Genomic DNA, 17,008 nt, shown 5'->3' with positions numbered 1-17,008 from the left:
TTCAAGAATATGCCAATGCTTGTAGGGATATAAAGGGTTTCTGACTGGAGCACTTGTGGGTTATCTCAAGTCCTCTCCTTGTCTGAAGAGGAATGACAAAGAACCAGTCTACTGACTGACTTTTTATTCTGCTGTGGTTATCAACTCTGCTTTTTTGTTAAACTATCTTCAGTTCACCATTTCTTTCCTCAAAGTCCAAGGAGTGCCCATTTTAGCACACTTGCTTAAATTGCAACTGCCATGACAATGTACAAGGGCAATTCGGAAATAAACCTCCATTTGAGTATGTGCGAGAAATAGACAGGGATAGCGACGCCCGTCCTATGGCGCCATGCACAGTAGTTCAGTAGGCAATGAGGAGTGGAAGGAGAAGGTTGTGTTGCAGTTGACTCGTCTGCTAGATCAATTGAAAATGAACTCTGCCATAGAAAATCCCTCCAAATGTGAAGTGCGTGCAGTAACACGATTCCTGTGTGCGAAAAAAACTTTCGGCAGCTGCGATTCATCGTGAACTGTGTAATGTTTATGGACCAAACATGATGAGTGAAGGTGTCTTACGTCAATGGTGTTGCAGGTTTAAAGATGGATGAACTGACTTGCACGATGAGGCAAGAAGTGGCTGCCCATCTGTAGTCAGCAATGAACTCACACAGGAAATTGACAAAAAGTTCCGTGAAGTCCATCGGTTCACGATATTTGCATTTTCTTTACACTTTCCCCAAATTTCTCGGACTGTTTGGATGAGGTAGTGACAGAAAATTTGGAATACCTCCAGTTTGGTGCTTGTTGGGTACCAAAACTCCTTTCTGAGGAGCACAAAACACACCGAATGGGTTCACAATGCTGTTACAGGGTGGCTTCATTCCCAGGCGAGAGATTTTTTTGCGGAAGGAATCTCAAACCTTGTAAGACGTTATGACAAGTGCCTCAATTTGAATGGCGATTATGTCAAAAAGTAATGTAATGTTGTAGGTTTCTAATTTGTATAATAAAAGTTCTGTATCCGTGAGTGTCTGTCATTGATAATCAAACGGAGGTTTATTTCCGAATTGCCCTCATAGTACTGCATGTTTACTTACAGTGAAAAATGATCTACACAGAATGACTCTGTAAGGCAGCCAAGATTGGTCCAGTGCAAAAATACTCTAAAGATGATTTGTGTCACATGCCTTCATTAATAGCAGAGGCTCAAGCACAGCTCCCTAATCCCAGGAAAACCTCTCAAATCAGATACCCATCCCAATATTAGTCAACATTTAAAAACCTAGCAGCTATACTCAGGGGAGTCCACCTGTTCTGCTGCTCAGGGATTGGATAGACAAACCGCTATCAGATGGCTCAAGCGCACTGTTGGGGGTGGAATGGTAACAAGAAGTTGCATCAAGATTTAGGGCTATCAAATTAGCTTCTAGAGAACGACGGTGGTAGTACAGGGGTCCTCAACCTTGGCAACTTTAAGAGTTGTGGACTTCAACTCCCAGAATTCCTCAGCCAGAAAAGCTGGCTGAAGAATTCTGGGAGTTGAGGTCCACAACTCTTAAAGTTGCCAAAGTTGGAGACCTCTGCCATAGCAAGCAAAAAAGAGGTAGTCTTCTGTGTCTCTTTTCTGCCATCTAGTAGTTGCCCTAATCATTGTGAAGTGAAACTAGATGCTATGCCCTCCACAGCCTGCTTCTGTTTGCTGTTCTTCCTCCACCTTCATGATACCCTAGGGAAATAATTTGGTTCTTATATGAGTGCCTGCCATCCTTGCAGACCATTAATAGATTTGGGTTTTTTAAGATTGATGGCAAGGGGATCCCGTGCTTGCAGACCCCAAGGCAGTGAATGCTTGTGTGTGACTGTACCCAACTGGTGTTTCAGAAATGCATTGAGGGAGGGATGGAGAAGGGGAAGGCCATTCCAGATTTTGTAAAGAGGAACAGCTCACACCAGTCTAGCAACCTGTTGAACTGTGTTTCCCTCAAGGTTGCATATGGAAGAAAACTTCCCCTTCTCCAATCTAGAGCTGATAGTCAGTGTACATCATGGGTGTCAAACTCGATAGCATCATGTGACCTAATGTGATATATCACCAGTGGTGGGATTCAGCCAGTTCGCACCACTTTGGCACAACCGGTAGCTAATTTTTTGTTGCCCAGGCTCAAAACGGACTTCCGGAAGTGGCATCCACACAGAGAAATGGTTGTTCACATATTTGAATCCCACCACTGTGTATCAGAATGTTTTTTTGCCTTTGTGGAACCAGGGTGGGTGTGGCCTGTGGGCTGCCAGTTTGACACCCTTGGTGTACATTATGCAGGATATGTATTAAAAGATAGATCCGTGGGGTAACTCTGAGAATTTTAGATTTTAGACTCTGGAATCTTAGAAAGCCTCCAGCTTATAACAGGTTATGTTTCTAGAGACACTGGATATGGACATTGTTGATAAATAAGAAACTGAAACAGAGTGAGGGCAAAGTTTACAAAGTCTGGTAAATATATGGTGGTTAAAAATGAATCTAAAGGTTTTTTTCTGCTTTCTTTTTCTGCACTCAAGCACCATGATGTTGGTGCATAATGCACTAACTGTGAATCTTTTTTTGGCATTGTGATGGGAAGAAGGGTGGGTGGAGAAGACAACAACAAGGAAGGCAAGATTGAGGAGCAAAGAAGGTGAACTGGAAAATTAAAGCGCATGCAAGATTGAATGAAAATACCTGAACTTTCTCTTGCTCATTAATTTCCTTTCATTTAACTTCAACAGCTATCACTTTATTACTATTTGAACTAGTCAGACCAATACAGCTGGATTCTAGGACTCCTGAGATTGAAAGCTGAAAAACCTTAGGCCTTGAATCAAGGTTTAGTGAAGTACCTCTTCAAGATGGCTTCACAAAGCCACACTACTTTGCAGAGTTGCAGCAAACAGAAGTGACAAAACAAGATTGATGATCTTGTTTCAGACCTGACCTGACACATTCTGCTAGCTTGGAATGCTTCCTCTCTAGTTTTATGCTGGCCAGTTAATTCTGTTAAGTTATATTCCCTTAATATTCTCATTTGGCTGGTATCTTGAAAATTAAAAATTACCAATTCCATCAATTATTGTGGCTCTATTCCTCAGGAAGAAGAGGAAACACTTTTCTTGTCTCTCCATCTCCCTATTGTCCATAATACGGCAGTTTGTGGTTGTCCATAAATTACATAACCTTTTGGCTAGTTATTTTCAACACCCACCCACCTCCTTTAGCACTGAGTGCTAATGATATAAACATCTTTAAAATTAATCTGCCAGCATTCTAATGTATTATTTTGGCAGGCATTTCAGGAAGAAACATTGCTTAGTAATACCAGGATGCTGATGGGAAATGCCCTCATTTGACCTCACCCCATAGGTTATTGTCCACCTCTTTTCTTTCTGTCTTCCTTGTTTCTGTCTACTGCTTTAGATTCTTTTTTCCTTTGTGACCTTGTCAATTTCATTTTCCTCAAATTCCAATAATAATTTTATTTATTTATTTGTATTTATATTTATATCAAATTTAGAAACCTCCCATCTCCGTTACAGAGTTGACTCTGGGCAGTGTACGAGTAAAATATGAAAATATAAAAACTGAATTGTGCCATTGCTGTAACAGGAAAGATACATATGATCTTGGATCTCACCAAGGGTCTACCTTGACTCTCACAGAACATACTACCATATCAGCTAGGATCCAGAGGATAGTAGTATATAGATGAATGCTATCCCAAAGGAAAGTTCTTGAAATAAGGGCCAATGCAATGTATAAAGACTAATGCACTTAGGCCTCTCACAAATCTATTTCCAAGGCTTTATAAAAAAGGCAAAAGAGCTGAAGCTAAAACTGAATGAAGCTGCAAAATTATGTTCAGGACATATTGGGCATTAAAGATCAAGCCAAGAATGTGACAAATGACAAGTGTTGGAACTGTGAAGGAAGAGAAAGAAAATCCCTTCTGTTGCATGGAACATTAAGTAAGCAATATACCGGAAAGAAAGTCAGCAATAAAAGTCAGGAAAAAAATATAATCAGAAATCCTGATCTTTCAGACTTCTAAATAACAAATGGTGAACTAAAGATGGCTCCACTAAAAGTAGAGGTGATGTCCATTGTGGAACGAAGACCTGGCAATGAGTAGACCAGCTCTTTGTAATTCCCCTCTGGACAAAGAGAGAACTTGAGATCACCCACAAGCACTCCATACAATTGTTCCTCACAAGGAAACACAAGATAGCAGTCTCTGGCAAGGTTAGAGCTCTGAGAAACAAGCAAACAGCTATCTAGTTCAAACCATAGTTAGCACCTTTTCAAAAGATATTGGCTTTATATGTTTCCTTTTTAATTAATTTTGGAAATTGTTTGTTAATTGCCTTTCAGCCATTGCAAACCTTTGGATCAACAAGCTTAACAGCACTGCATGAGTTTTCTTCCATCCTTGGCAAAAGAAGTTTTAAATAAAAATTTAAGGACTTTTAAAAAATTATTTTGGAATAAACAGGAAAAGAATGATTAGAAGTTTCATTTTAGGATGTTAGAAATGGACTAAAGGTCCAGATGGATTTGAAATAATATTTTGGAATTAATTATGAGAATCCTTCCCATAGGAAAATGCTTTTATTTAGAATTCTTTTAAAAAAAACCAATATGATGAGACTTGGTTGGACACTGGAGGGAACTAAACATAATTAAAAGAGAAGAATACTTAAATTTGACTTACAAATGCAGAATGCAGAAAAATATCTTAACACTGGATATATTAAAGGATATTTTTGAACAATGGACCCAGAAGTTAATTTTAAGAATGTGGTTCTGTAGATAGACTGTGTTTAAAAGATGTTATGGAGTAGGAACAGATTTTACTGAACAAGACTGAGATTAATCAGAAAGTGGATTTTAAAATGGCAGTCAACAAGAATATCATGGAAAAAGATGCTACACTAGACATATAAATGAAATCGGATGATACCTTAATAATTAAAAGAGATAAACAAATAATAAATCAAAAGAGTGACTTAAATAATTTTCTTACATTGGATTTATAAAAGAGACTTCTTTAGAAAAGAGACTTTGTAAAGCTTTGAGAAATTGTGTGAGAAGAGACAAAAAGAGAAAAGAAATCAAGTTCTAGGATATTATTTGAAGGTTTAATGATCAAGATTGCTAAAAGGAAGGAATATAAAACAGATTTATTTGATCATGTTTAAAATAGATATGTTATTATCTTTATCTACCTCCAGTGGACTTTTGCTGATAAGGATCAAATGGCAGATGAGAAGAAGAGAACATTTGTTATATTTTAAGAAAAGGTGATAGGTTGCTAAAATTGTTCATAATTTTTGTGATGAAAAGTTATTATTTATAATTTTCTTTTTCTTTACTATATTCCTATTTTTTATTTTTTATTTTTCTTTTTTCTACACTATTTTCTATTCTTTTATTTTTTAGTTTGCATTAGTTTTTAGATTTTTAATTGTAATTTTAAAAAAACTACAGTAAAACATAAATACTAATATTCAGAATATCCCCAGCATGGAACAGTTGCACAACACAAGGAAATATAAACAAGTTAGCCTCCTCTGGATTCGAAACCTATGCTGTCCCAGACAGCTGATGTGGAGGTGGACCTATTTTTCAACTATGCTACTTCAGACTATAAGTGGGTTGTAATGTGACTCAATGTGCCTTTGTACAATAACCACAAAAGCTTGCACAAAGGAAGCTAGAAATGATGAAGAATTTTCTCTAATTACGTAGAAGACATTTTATTATATGTTTAGTCACTGCCTGCTCATCTGTCATGAAAAATGAACTACTGGAGTTACAGTAGGGAATATCTATCCTTTAATGAATTGTTAAACTAAAGATGTTGAGACTCTGGAAAGAGTGCAGAAAAGAGCAACAAAGATGATTAGAGGGCTGGAGGCTAAATCATATGAAGAACAGTTGCAGGAATTGGATATGTCTAGTCTAGTGAAAGGAAGGACCGGGGAGACATGATAGCAGTGTTCCAATATTTGAAGGGCTGCCACAAAGAAATGGGAGTCAACCTATTTTCCAAAGCACCAGAAGGCAAGACAAGAAACAATGGATGGAAACTAATCAAGTAGAGAAGCAACCTAGAATTAAGGAGAAATTTCCTAACAATGAGAACAATTAACTAGTGAAACGGCTTGCTTTCAGAAGTTGTGGGCACTCCATCGCTGGAGGCTTTTAAGAAGAGACTGGACAGCCACTTGTCTGGAATGGTATAGAGTCTCCTGCTTGAGCATGGGGTTGGACTAGAAGACCTCAAAGATCCCTTCCAACTTTGTTATTCTGTTATTCTGATGAACCAGTACTTGGTAGACAAAAGTATTCCTTTAAGATGTCACAAGTAGTTGATATGATACCTGTCCTAGTGCAAACCTATTTAAAATCTCAAACCATAATTTCATAATTTTTTAAGTTAACCAACAATTATCTGACTCCTCCTTGGAGAACTGAAGCATAATCCCTCCTCTCCCAAAGCCAGTTAATTCCATCCATACTTTTGGGGAATCAAATGCATTGCAAGCTCAGAGCAAGTCTGGTGCTTTTTGATAAACTAAATATTGGTGGTGGAAGAAATGTTGAAATGGGATATGCAGAGTCCGAAGTCCAGAGTGTCTGGAATCCAAACTTTGATGACAATACAAGAATATCCTGACTATTGCTTAGCTCCATGTGTAAAATCACATAGTTTCTTACACTTCTTTATCAAAAGGAACAGATGGCTGAAAAGCACATGGCGATTCATGCCACTTTACCTTCACTGATAAAGAACAAGCTAGGATACGTGCATTTTGAGAATTTTAGTACCTCTACAGTTAGCAATGCTAACCAGAGGTTTGGATGCATATGCAGATAGAGAAATACAGCTCAGAAGAATGTTGCATGAACATTCTCTAATTGTCCATAGACAATTCCTAAACACCTCTCTTCTAAAGCCTTTAGTTCTTTTGACCAGGAAATAGTGTTATTATTACTAGTTCACACCCACAGTAATTTCCTATTAAAAATATTTAGAGTTCTAGACTAGACTAGAGCTAAAAAAATCCGTACTTTAGCTGGCAAATTATACATCCGTGTGGAAAAACAGTTGTTTGTTAAGCGGATTTTCTCTTTTTCAATGTTATGTCCCTAAAATAAGTCCATCCCCAAATTCAGACATCTGTATTTTTCTCACAAAACACTGATGTTAGTGCTGCTTTATGAATAAGCAAGTAGGACTCTTTAGTTTGATTTGGAAATTCAGACATAATTCTAGCTTTTAACATTAGAGACTTCTATTATATTACTGTAAGTCAGGATGATCAAGGCATCTTTTGTGATGATCAGTAACCCAAAGTGACTTCTTACTTTTTTTTTTTTTAATCTCATACTGGCAGTAGAACAAACCATTTGGTTCAGGCATATCCATGTTTCCCTGTCAAAAACATTCAGAGACATAGCCATCAAACAGAAGAGGTTTCCTGATGCAGGTAGTCCTCAATTTACAACCGGAATTGAGTCCAAAATTTCTGTTGCTAAGCGAGACAGTTATTACATGAGTTTTGCTCCATTTACAAACTTTCTTGCCACAGTTGTTAAGCGAATCACAGCCGTGGTTAAGTTAGTAATGTGGTCGTTAAGTGAATCTGGCCTTCCTGTTGACTTTGCTCATCAGAAGGTCATAAAAGGTGACACGGCAACTGTCATAAATACATGCCAGTTGCCAAGCATTCAAATTTTGATTATGTAATCACGGGGATGCTGCAACAGCAAGTGTAAAACATTGTCATAAATCACTTTGTTTGGTCTTTAAATGAAAAGTTGTAAGTCAAGGACTACTTGTATATTCTTCCTCTCCCCCCCCCCCAAGGATCAGGATTCTTCCCTTTTACCCCATACATTCTTTCCCACACAATACAATCTGATTAATTCTCTCCTATATTCTGAGGAGTTAATGTGGGGATCCTACATCTGCTGCTCTTTATGCCTGTTCTAGTCTTTATACTTGATTTGTGAACAGAATTAACAGGCTGTCAGTTCTGAAAATCTTCCCTTGAGATACAGGATCAGCTTTTGAATTTGCTACTTTTATGTCTTAACAGAGGGAAGTTTGCCTGAGGCAGTGACAGTAAGCACATCTGTGACTGTGACTATTGGTGGGAAGACAGGAATTGCTGCAGGTAGGACTTCTTTCAATGCACTTGAAATTGGGGGATAACATTGGGGAGAGCCTCTACATGTTTTTGTTTGTTTGTCTGAATGTGAATAGTGTCTTCTGGAAATTGGCAGGTCCATCACTTCAATGGGCAAAACATGGAATTATTATATCAGGCAACTACTAGATGGCAGCAAAGAGAGATATAAAATTCTTTCCTGCCATCTAGTGGTCAACTGCAGCATCTTGTGGAAGTCCTAACAAAAACTTCCAACATTTATAGGACAAATCCTTGCTGGTAATACTAGGCCTAAGATTTATGTCATGTGTATCATTGCAGTATCCTTTTTGTGCTCAGCAAATATCACTTCTGTGCTTTACAACTTTTTCATAACTTCATAAAAATAAACACACAGAAAGCAAAAGCACTTCACTTAATTTTCATCCAAAATCAGAGTTCCCCAGGGGCTCAAATGACAATATGGAATAGCCCTCATAGAAATGCTGGGATGCTGCTCTGCATAATAACTGCATCAATGTTTATTTTTGCAGTAACTATTTCCATTCACCCATGTAAAAACTGAAACCTACAAACATTCATCTTATTTTTTGTATACCCCCTTTGATATTTATGAATCAGTGAACTGGCATGAATATTGTTGAAAGAGATAATGCATGCATTTTGAGAGCCTCATTCATGCCCTTTAAAGTGGTTTTATTATAGTTTTATTGTATTGGGGGAAAGGTAGCTGATAATTAGGATTTCCTAATAAAACCAAGCCATGCCACAGCTCAGAAGACAGCAACAATAGAAAAGCAGATGATGTGGAAGGACTGAAGGACGAGGATTAAAAAGAGATTAAATGGAAAAATCATGAAACTTCAGAAGTATCACCCTCTCCCTCCTCCCAAAAATACCCCTAAAAGATACATGCTCAATCATGGGGAAGGTGATATCAATTTATAGCATCCAAACAGAAACATTCATATCAAGCTTGCTACCCATGGAGCCTTAGATGAATTTCTTTGTAAAATCTAAAGCAGCTAGATGAGAGAAGAAAGAAGGCAAGAAGTGAAGACAAGTCTTTGTAGAATCTTGCCTCTTTGCTATGAATTGGAATAGGCAAAACATGAATGATCTCCATTATCTAGATAGAACCTGGGCAAGTGGGAATAGGCAAGAATTCATTGCTATTCTGAGTAGATTTCATTCATTCATTCATTCATTCATTCATTCATTCATTCATTCATTCATTCATCTCAAATTGTATGGCTACTCAACTTGCCACAGTGATTCTGAGCAGCTGGCAACTTATAAAACAATTAAAACAAACAAATAAAGGCCACAATATATACAACCTCAGCTCTATCTCACACACACACACACACACACACACACACACACACACACACACACACACACAAGGTCCCTTCCTTAAATTTGGTTTCCAGCAGTATCAAGAAGTGTGCCTTCTCAAAGCTTTCCCTAACCCAGGGGTCTTCAAACTTGGCCCTTTTATGACTTCTGGACTTCAATTCCCCAGCCAGCAAGCAGGGATTCTGGGAGCTGAAGCCCACACTTTTTAAATTTGCCAAGTTTGAAAAACATGGATACAACAAGACTGGAGCCCATCAAGATAATATGTGGATCTGTGGGAAAGTGCTGTCCTGGGATGCCATGAGTTTTTATTTTCTTGAGTTCTTATTCTATTTTGTCTGGGAATTGTTGCTGTTCTATTCAGTTCTGCTTGGGAATTTTTGCTGTTTTTACTGTTTTGCGAGCCACCCAGGTTTATGATTGCAATATAAGCTTACTGTCTTTTAAAATAAATAAATAATACCTAAATGTCTGCTAATGGCAACATCCACAGCAACAAAAACCACAATATCTCATGGACACAAACTAATCTGCCAATCTCACAACCAGGAATACATCCAAGTCTTTTAGTTTTCTCTGTTGATATTCTGGATTCCTCTCAATAATGTAATTTCTATAATGTAAATTTGAGTATTTATTATTTGAGTTAATTATAGTAATTCTTTTGAGTAAATTATAGCATTTTCCAGCTGAAATCACCTTGGAAGAGTACTCTCTTTATAATAGCCTACATTTTCAAGTGAATTTAGAAAATCCATTCAATATTGTAATCTTCCTAACAGCTTTTGATCCCCAAGTGAACATTAACTGAAACATAATTATTACTTATTACTTAATTAAAACTTTATCTCCAGATGTGTGTCTGTGTGAGAGGGAGGGAGGGAGGGGCATCACTCTGCTCCAGATAATGTGACTGAATGTTCTATCATGTGAATCATTAAACTGAGCTTCTGTATTGGTAAAAGAGGTTGAACTGACATTGCAGCTGCTGAGAGTTTTAGGGTCCCAGTGAAACCACTAGAATCTGTATCTCCTTGACCTGGGTATATGAAGCATATATGATGTCATTTGAGTACTGTGGTTTGCAAGAGAATCTTTGCTTGCTAATTTCAAGCCTGGACAGACCAGTGTGTTTACATGTTCATCCATGTTTACATGTCTACAAGTATACATGGATGTATTACTTGCTTTAAAGAATGCTACAGGTTCCTCCTGGAATCCTGTTGTAATCTGGATCCAAACCTCTCCTCCCAGCACAAAGGATTTCTAGAGTTCAAAACACTGTTTTGCTGATCCCACATCACCAAGGGGTCTTGATTTGCTTGCGTGGTAAATTAAAAACAACCCGTAGAATGAATGACTGCATAAATCAGTGGTTCTCAACCTTTTTAATGCCGCGACCCCAACCGGTCGTAAGTCGAGGACTAAACCGGTCGTAAGTCGAGGACTAAACCGGTCGTAAGTCGAGGACTAAACCGGTTGTAAGTCGAGGACTACCCAGCCGGTCGTAAGCCGAGGACTTTCCCTGCCCGGGAGCGCTGTGCATGCGTGGTTCCGCCCCCTGCGCCAGCCGAGGCGTAGCTGGCAAGCGGCAGAGACGGAGCAGGCCGACCACCAGCTGGCCCAGCCCAAGGGAGGTAAGGCACCCGCCGGAAAAGGGGAAAAAATGGCGGACAAAAAAAATGGCGGACAAAAAAAATGGCGGACAGCCTTGCTTGGCGACCCCCATGAAATGGTCGATTGACCCCAAATGGGGTCCCGACCCACAGGTTGAGAACCACTGGCATAAATAAAGCCTCCTTAAATGAAATCTAGCCACCCTTGCAAGCTGTCCTGGTCATTGCTGTTTTAGGTCAAATGGATTTAAAAATTTGGTGGGACAAGCCTTACTGAAGTGTTTCCATTTTGTAATTTCTTTTCAAAAAATAATTACCGTGAATTGCTGTGGGGGTTTTGCAGTGAGAAGCAGTGGGATTTCCACAGATGGGGGTAAGAGCAGAGAAATTCCTGTTCCTGGCTGTAACAGCTTGTAGCAACTATTCCTTGCTCTACCTTCTGTGTTGGTCTATAGGGAACCATTAACAGTGACATAGCAGCATGGGGTGAAACTGTTAGCTGTCAGTTGCTGTGTGATGATACAGTTGAATTTCAGGAGGGCACAGATGTCAGACAGGCTTAGCCTTGGACCACTCCTGCATTGGGTGAGGATGGAGGATGAGGAGTTCTTTGGAAATAGGTTAACTATTGGGAGTGAGCCTTATCAGTGCAAAGAAAATGAATCAGAAATAATTAGAAATCTTGCTTGCAGCCTTTCTTCCTGCTATCAAACAATATTCTGCATATTCGTTTTTATATATTTTGTATGTCATTTTGACCAGAAAGGAGACTCATCTACAGAAGGTTATTTAGCACCCAGAGATTTTTGCCCTATCTCTTCGCTCCCAAATTATTTGTTATCGTTTTAATTCTAAGCAGAATCAGAGTAGAGAAGGAGGTTGCCATGGCAACTGTTTCCTTAAGCCTTTGGTCTGACTCATTTCAGACAATTACTCTCATGCTCCAGGACGCATAGATGTGATAGAGGAGAAATGTGTGCTGGGCTTTATTTCCTTTTCTTCTTATCCCAGGTATTAACTTCCAAATAGTCATGGAAACATTCCTCCAACATCATAGTTTTGGGGCTGCTGGTACATTGAGACTATGTCTGGTTATGAGTCATACTCCTATGAAGCTGTGAAATATGTCCTGATTATATACAAAGTCTGCTTCCTATGTTTCCATGATATATATATATATATATATATATATATATATATATATATATATATATATATATATATATATATATATATATATATATATATATATATATATATATACACACACACAAATGTGAAAATGTGTAAAGATTCTGCAAACAGTAAAAGATTTTCTAAGTTCCTAATTTAGCCTGACATGATTGAATGTGTAAAAATAACGTCAGGGGTGTAAAGAAATTTATACATAAATATAAGAACATAAGAAAAAAGCAGTGGGGTGTAGTGTTAAATTGTTAGATTAGGACTGGCAAAACGTATGTTCAAATTCACCTCAGACACAGAAACTCTCCAGGTGGCTATTGTCTGGTTATTAATACTCAGTCCAGTTTCTCTCACAGACATGTTTTGGTGGGGGTAAGATAAACATGGATCCTCATGGAAGATGCCTTGGTTTGGTTAAAGGATGGGATATACATCTAATGTTAAAGACACTGAGCTTGTCAGCTGGAAAGCTGACAGCCCAGGTTCGAAACCCAAGTGCTGCACAATGGGGTGAGCTCCCATTCCTGCTCCAGGAAAAGCACACAAATGCAAGTAGATTAATAAGTACCACTTTGGTGGGAAGGTAACAGCGTTCCGTGTGCCTTTTGCATACAGCCATGCTGGCCACATGGCCACAGAAAATGTCTTGGACAACGTTGGCTTCCTCAGCTAAGAAACAGAGATGAGTACTGCACCCTAGAGTCGGACATGACTGGACAGAGAATGCTTTACCTTTTATACATCCAATAAAGTAAAATCATGCCTTTTGGATCAGACAAGAGATCCACCTGATGACTAGATTCAAGTCTACGAACTAATGTTTGCATGGTGGTTAAACAGATTTCTCTGGAGCATTTGCCACCAAGACATTAGCCAGTCTTCCCCAAACTAGCAACTTTCAGTTGTGATGAGTCTATCCTAAATGACTGGATATTCTGGGAATTGTAATCCCAACTCATCTGTAGACCAAGTCTTGCTGAAGTCACTCCCTTTTCCTCTTCAGCAACTAATGTTAGGTGATACATTGTCTCAGAACGCTGAATAACTATTGAGATATTTGACACAATTTTTCTTATATTTTACCATCATTTCCAAATATTGTGGTTCCAGACATCTTAATCATGGAAACTGCTCTTGGGAGGAATTTATACAATGTTCCAATAAATTCTGCATTCTCTTGCATCTCCTTTCTTCAGAATTAGCATATGTAATAATCATCCCCAATCTCTAAACCTGTTAGTCTTGATCCATGTCACCAGAATAGAGGAGGGAATAAAGTCGAGTTGGATATGACATATACAGTGTCTGTTGAACCTGTACGACAAATATATCATAAAAATGGCAAGAGATATGACATCTGGATTCAGAACTGAAGATTGAAACACTAACAAATTGTGATGGATAATAATAATAATAATAATAATAATAATAATAATAATAATAATAATAATAATAATAATAATAATAATAATAATAATAATAATAATAATGATGATGATAAAGTTGGAAGGGACCTTGGAGGTCATCTAGTCCAACCCCCTGCTCAGGCAGGAAACCCTATACCATTTCAGACAAATGGTTGTCCAGTTTCTTCTTAAAAACTTCCAGTGTTGGTGCATTCACCGCTTCTGGAGGCAGGTTGTTACATCATTTGAGGGACATTATTTCTCACCTGTGGTCATCTTAGTCATGATCACTGGGAGATGTAGTTCAGCAACATCTAGAAAGCTACAGATTCCTTAACTTTGATCTCCGATAGTGGCTGTCTTCATATATTGTGGCAATAAATTCTGTACTGGTGGGGAAAATATGTTATTGCAATTGAACCTAAGAAGTCATTCTATTATGACTAAATGATTGAATTGTAATATGAGTTTAAAGAAGATTTTGTTGAGGCAAGTAGAAGCATTATTGGAGACTGTCATAGTTTAGAATTTGAGCATCAGAAAGCAGCCCCTATTTTTCACACCAGGCCATGTTCGTCATAGCAAAGGCTGTTGTAATAGATGAAATATATTATTTCTCCTCTAGCAAATGTCATTGGAGAGAACATTTGCTTGCTGGGAAGTGCTATGCCTGGACACAGATTAGAAAATAATGTGTGGTTTGAAGGAAACAGACACTGTGTTCTGAAATATTTTAAATGTTGCATATTTTTACACATGCATTTGAATGTAAAGTGACTTGGCAACAATAATGTGTGGAAGGGGAGACAGTTCAAAGCCTGTTGCTGCTTGAGGCAAGGGCAGCTGTCTCATCTCCATAAAAAATTATAATGCCAGATATTCACCAAATTACAATGGCATTTAAAGTAGATAAACCTGACAAGCATTTTCTTATCCAACAGTGCAAATAGAGAAAAGGTAGATCAAATGATTTGCTAGTCTTCTAGGGCAACAATGATCTCCTAATCAAAACTTTTGCAAGCAGAGATCTTAGAAATTTATTTGGAGTATGACCCCCTTCTCACCCAATAAGAACAGAAGTAACTCCAAGTAGCAAGTAAGATTGCAAAAAGAGCAAAGAACTCCAATTTTGGACATTCCGCTGGAAGATGCTAAACTAGCTGTTCTACCTGCTTGCTTCCTTGGTGGTGGCAAATGATTGAGTAGTAGAGCATTGACTGTTCTCACCTGATGTCTGATGAGATTGAATTTGAGAGTCGAGTAAAATGCTGCTCAGCCAGGTTTCCCTGATATAATTCTTCCTGGGTTGCTTGGAATTTATCAAGCTTGTCAATATGCTCAGGTCCTTGGTTCTTGGTCCCTAATCAACTCTACTTGTGTTTTCTTCATATGCTTTATAGCAGGGGTCCTCAACCTTGGCAACTTTAAGACTTGTGGACTTCAACTCCCAGAATTCCTCAGCCAGAAAAGCTGGCTGAGGAATTCTGGGAGTTGAAGTCCACAAGTCTTAAAGTTGCCAAAGTTGGAGACCTCTGCCATAGCAAGCAAAAAAAGAGGTAGTCTTCTGTGTCTCTTTTCTGCCATCTAGTAGTTGCCCTAATCATTGTGAAGTGAAACTAGATGCTATGCCCTCCACAGCCTGCTTCTGTTTGCTGTTCTTCCTCCACCTTCATGACACCCTAGGGAAATAATTTGGTTCTTCTTTGAGTGCCTGCCATCCTTGCAGACCATTAATAGATTTGGGGTTTTTAAGATTGAAGGCAAGGGGATCCCATGCTTGCAGACCCCAAGGCAGTGAATGCTTGTGTGTGACAAGTCTTAAAGTTGCTAAGGTTGAGGACCCCTGCTTTATAGCCTTGCTTTACAAAATTAAAGGCTTTCTCAACTAACCCTGCACCCAATTTAGATTCTGCCTAAAGCTCTATGGCAGCGGTGTCCAACCTTGGCAATTTCAGGGCTTGTGGACTTCAGCTCCCAGAATTCCCTAGCTGCTGATTGGAGAATTCTGAGAGTTGAAGACCACAAATCTTAAAGTTGCCAAGGTTGGACACCCCTGCTCTATATGGTATCTCTCATCTCCATCTGTGGAATGGAGTGGAGCTCTCCTTTTGGAAATGCAGTGGGGTGGGGTGGGGGTTTGGAATCCTTTGCGATAGTTGAAAAATGAGAGTTGAGCAGATCAGAGAAAAGAATATCTGAAAGCAGCTGTTTGTAGAAAAGCAAGGGAGGCATTTAATAATAATAAAAGAAAGAGGGGAGGAGAGGCAGACAAATACATGTGCCAAAAGTGAGAAATATGAAATGTGGATTATCCCCATATTATGTGGCCCCCTCGGAGCAGAGAAACAAAGTCAATCTTATTTTTGGTTTATTTGACAGATGCTTTTTTAGCCCTCTTCAGAGAAGAGGTCAGTGCTTTTGAAGGTTAATTCAGAAATAGAAAAATGGTGCCCAGAATAAAATAACTCTCTTGGCACTTGAGAACTATGGATCTATTCATGGTATCTCAAACTGCCTTCATTTTCTTTGCAGCAACTGACGTTGCTGAGACTTATTCAGTGTGTCATTGATCACCATCCTAATTTTTTTTCATATGTTCCAGGGCTGTAATTATAACTAAATGAGAATGCATGAACAACCCTAATATTTAAGTCATTACTTTAAAGTATTCATACTTTGTCTGGAGGTAGAGTTCTGGGTATTAATCTTTAAGGCTATAAATGAATGGAATGGGTTCAAAGAAGAGAGGGAGAAACATATAGTGGTTGGATATATAGAAAGCAAATCTTAAGGAAAGGCTGAAGGAACTTCCATATATTTAGCCTGGAAAAAAAATCTAAGGAGGATCGGACATCACTCCTTAGGTTGTCACACAAAGAGGGCAAAATCCTGAATGCAGCATGAAAAATAGAGTTCTAACTTGGTCAGTATGTGCCTTTCCCAAAGGAAGAAGACACCAGTGAGCTGAGCTTGGGCAAAGCTGCAGTGACAGATGTTCTAGATGAAGCACCTGAAAGAGCAGCTGTGCTTTCATTTTGGCTGAAAGGGTCCTCTCTCCAGAGAGCTATGCAGATATATGAATGAGCAATTGGTTGGCTTTTCTGTCAAAGAAATGTTTTGTCCTCTTGGGGCAAATATACAGAATGTGATGGAAAGGCTCCCCAGACTACATCCACTGATAATTATTCCTTTCTACTGATCCATGTGGAAATAAATAATTTGGTCAGGCACAGCCTTGAAGGCACTGCAAGA

The 17,008-nt window shown here is 38.6% G+C and overlaps 1 protein-coding gene across 1 annotated transcript in view; it reads left to right on the top strand.

Moving 5' to 3' along the window:
* The window catches only part of CACNA2D4 (calcium voltage-gated channel auxiliary subunit alpha2delta 4), a 132,212-nt gene that overhangs the window by 39,541 nt on the left and 75,663 nt on the right, over window positions 1–17,008 (top strand). The window contains exon 17 of the mRNA XM_029285629.1: window positions 8,119–8,196. Coding sequence (XP_029141462.1) covers window positions 8,119–8,196 — 78 coding nt within the window. The remainder of the gene's footprint in view (window positions 1–8,118; window positions 8,197–17,008) is intronic.

The sequence above is a fragment of the Protobothrops mucrosquamatus genome, unplaced genomic scaffold, assembly GCF_001527695.2.
Source record: "Protobothrops mucrosquamatus isolate PMUCROS unplaced genomic scaffold, P.Mucros_1.0 scaffold1970, whole genome shotgun sequence".
NCBI classification, from domain to species: domain Eukaryota; kingdom Metazoa; phylum Chordata; class Lepidosauria; order Squamata; family Viperidae; genus Protobothrops; species Protobothrops mucrosquamatus.
The sequence above is the reverse complement of the archived record's forward strand: the minus strand, read 5'-3'. Positions and strand labels throughout refer to the sequence as shown.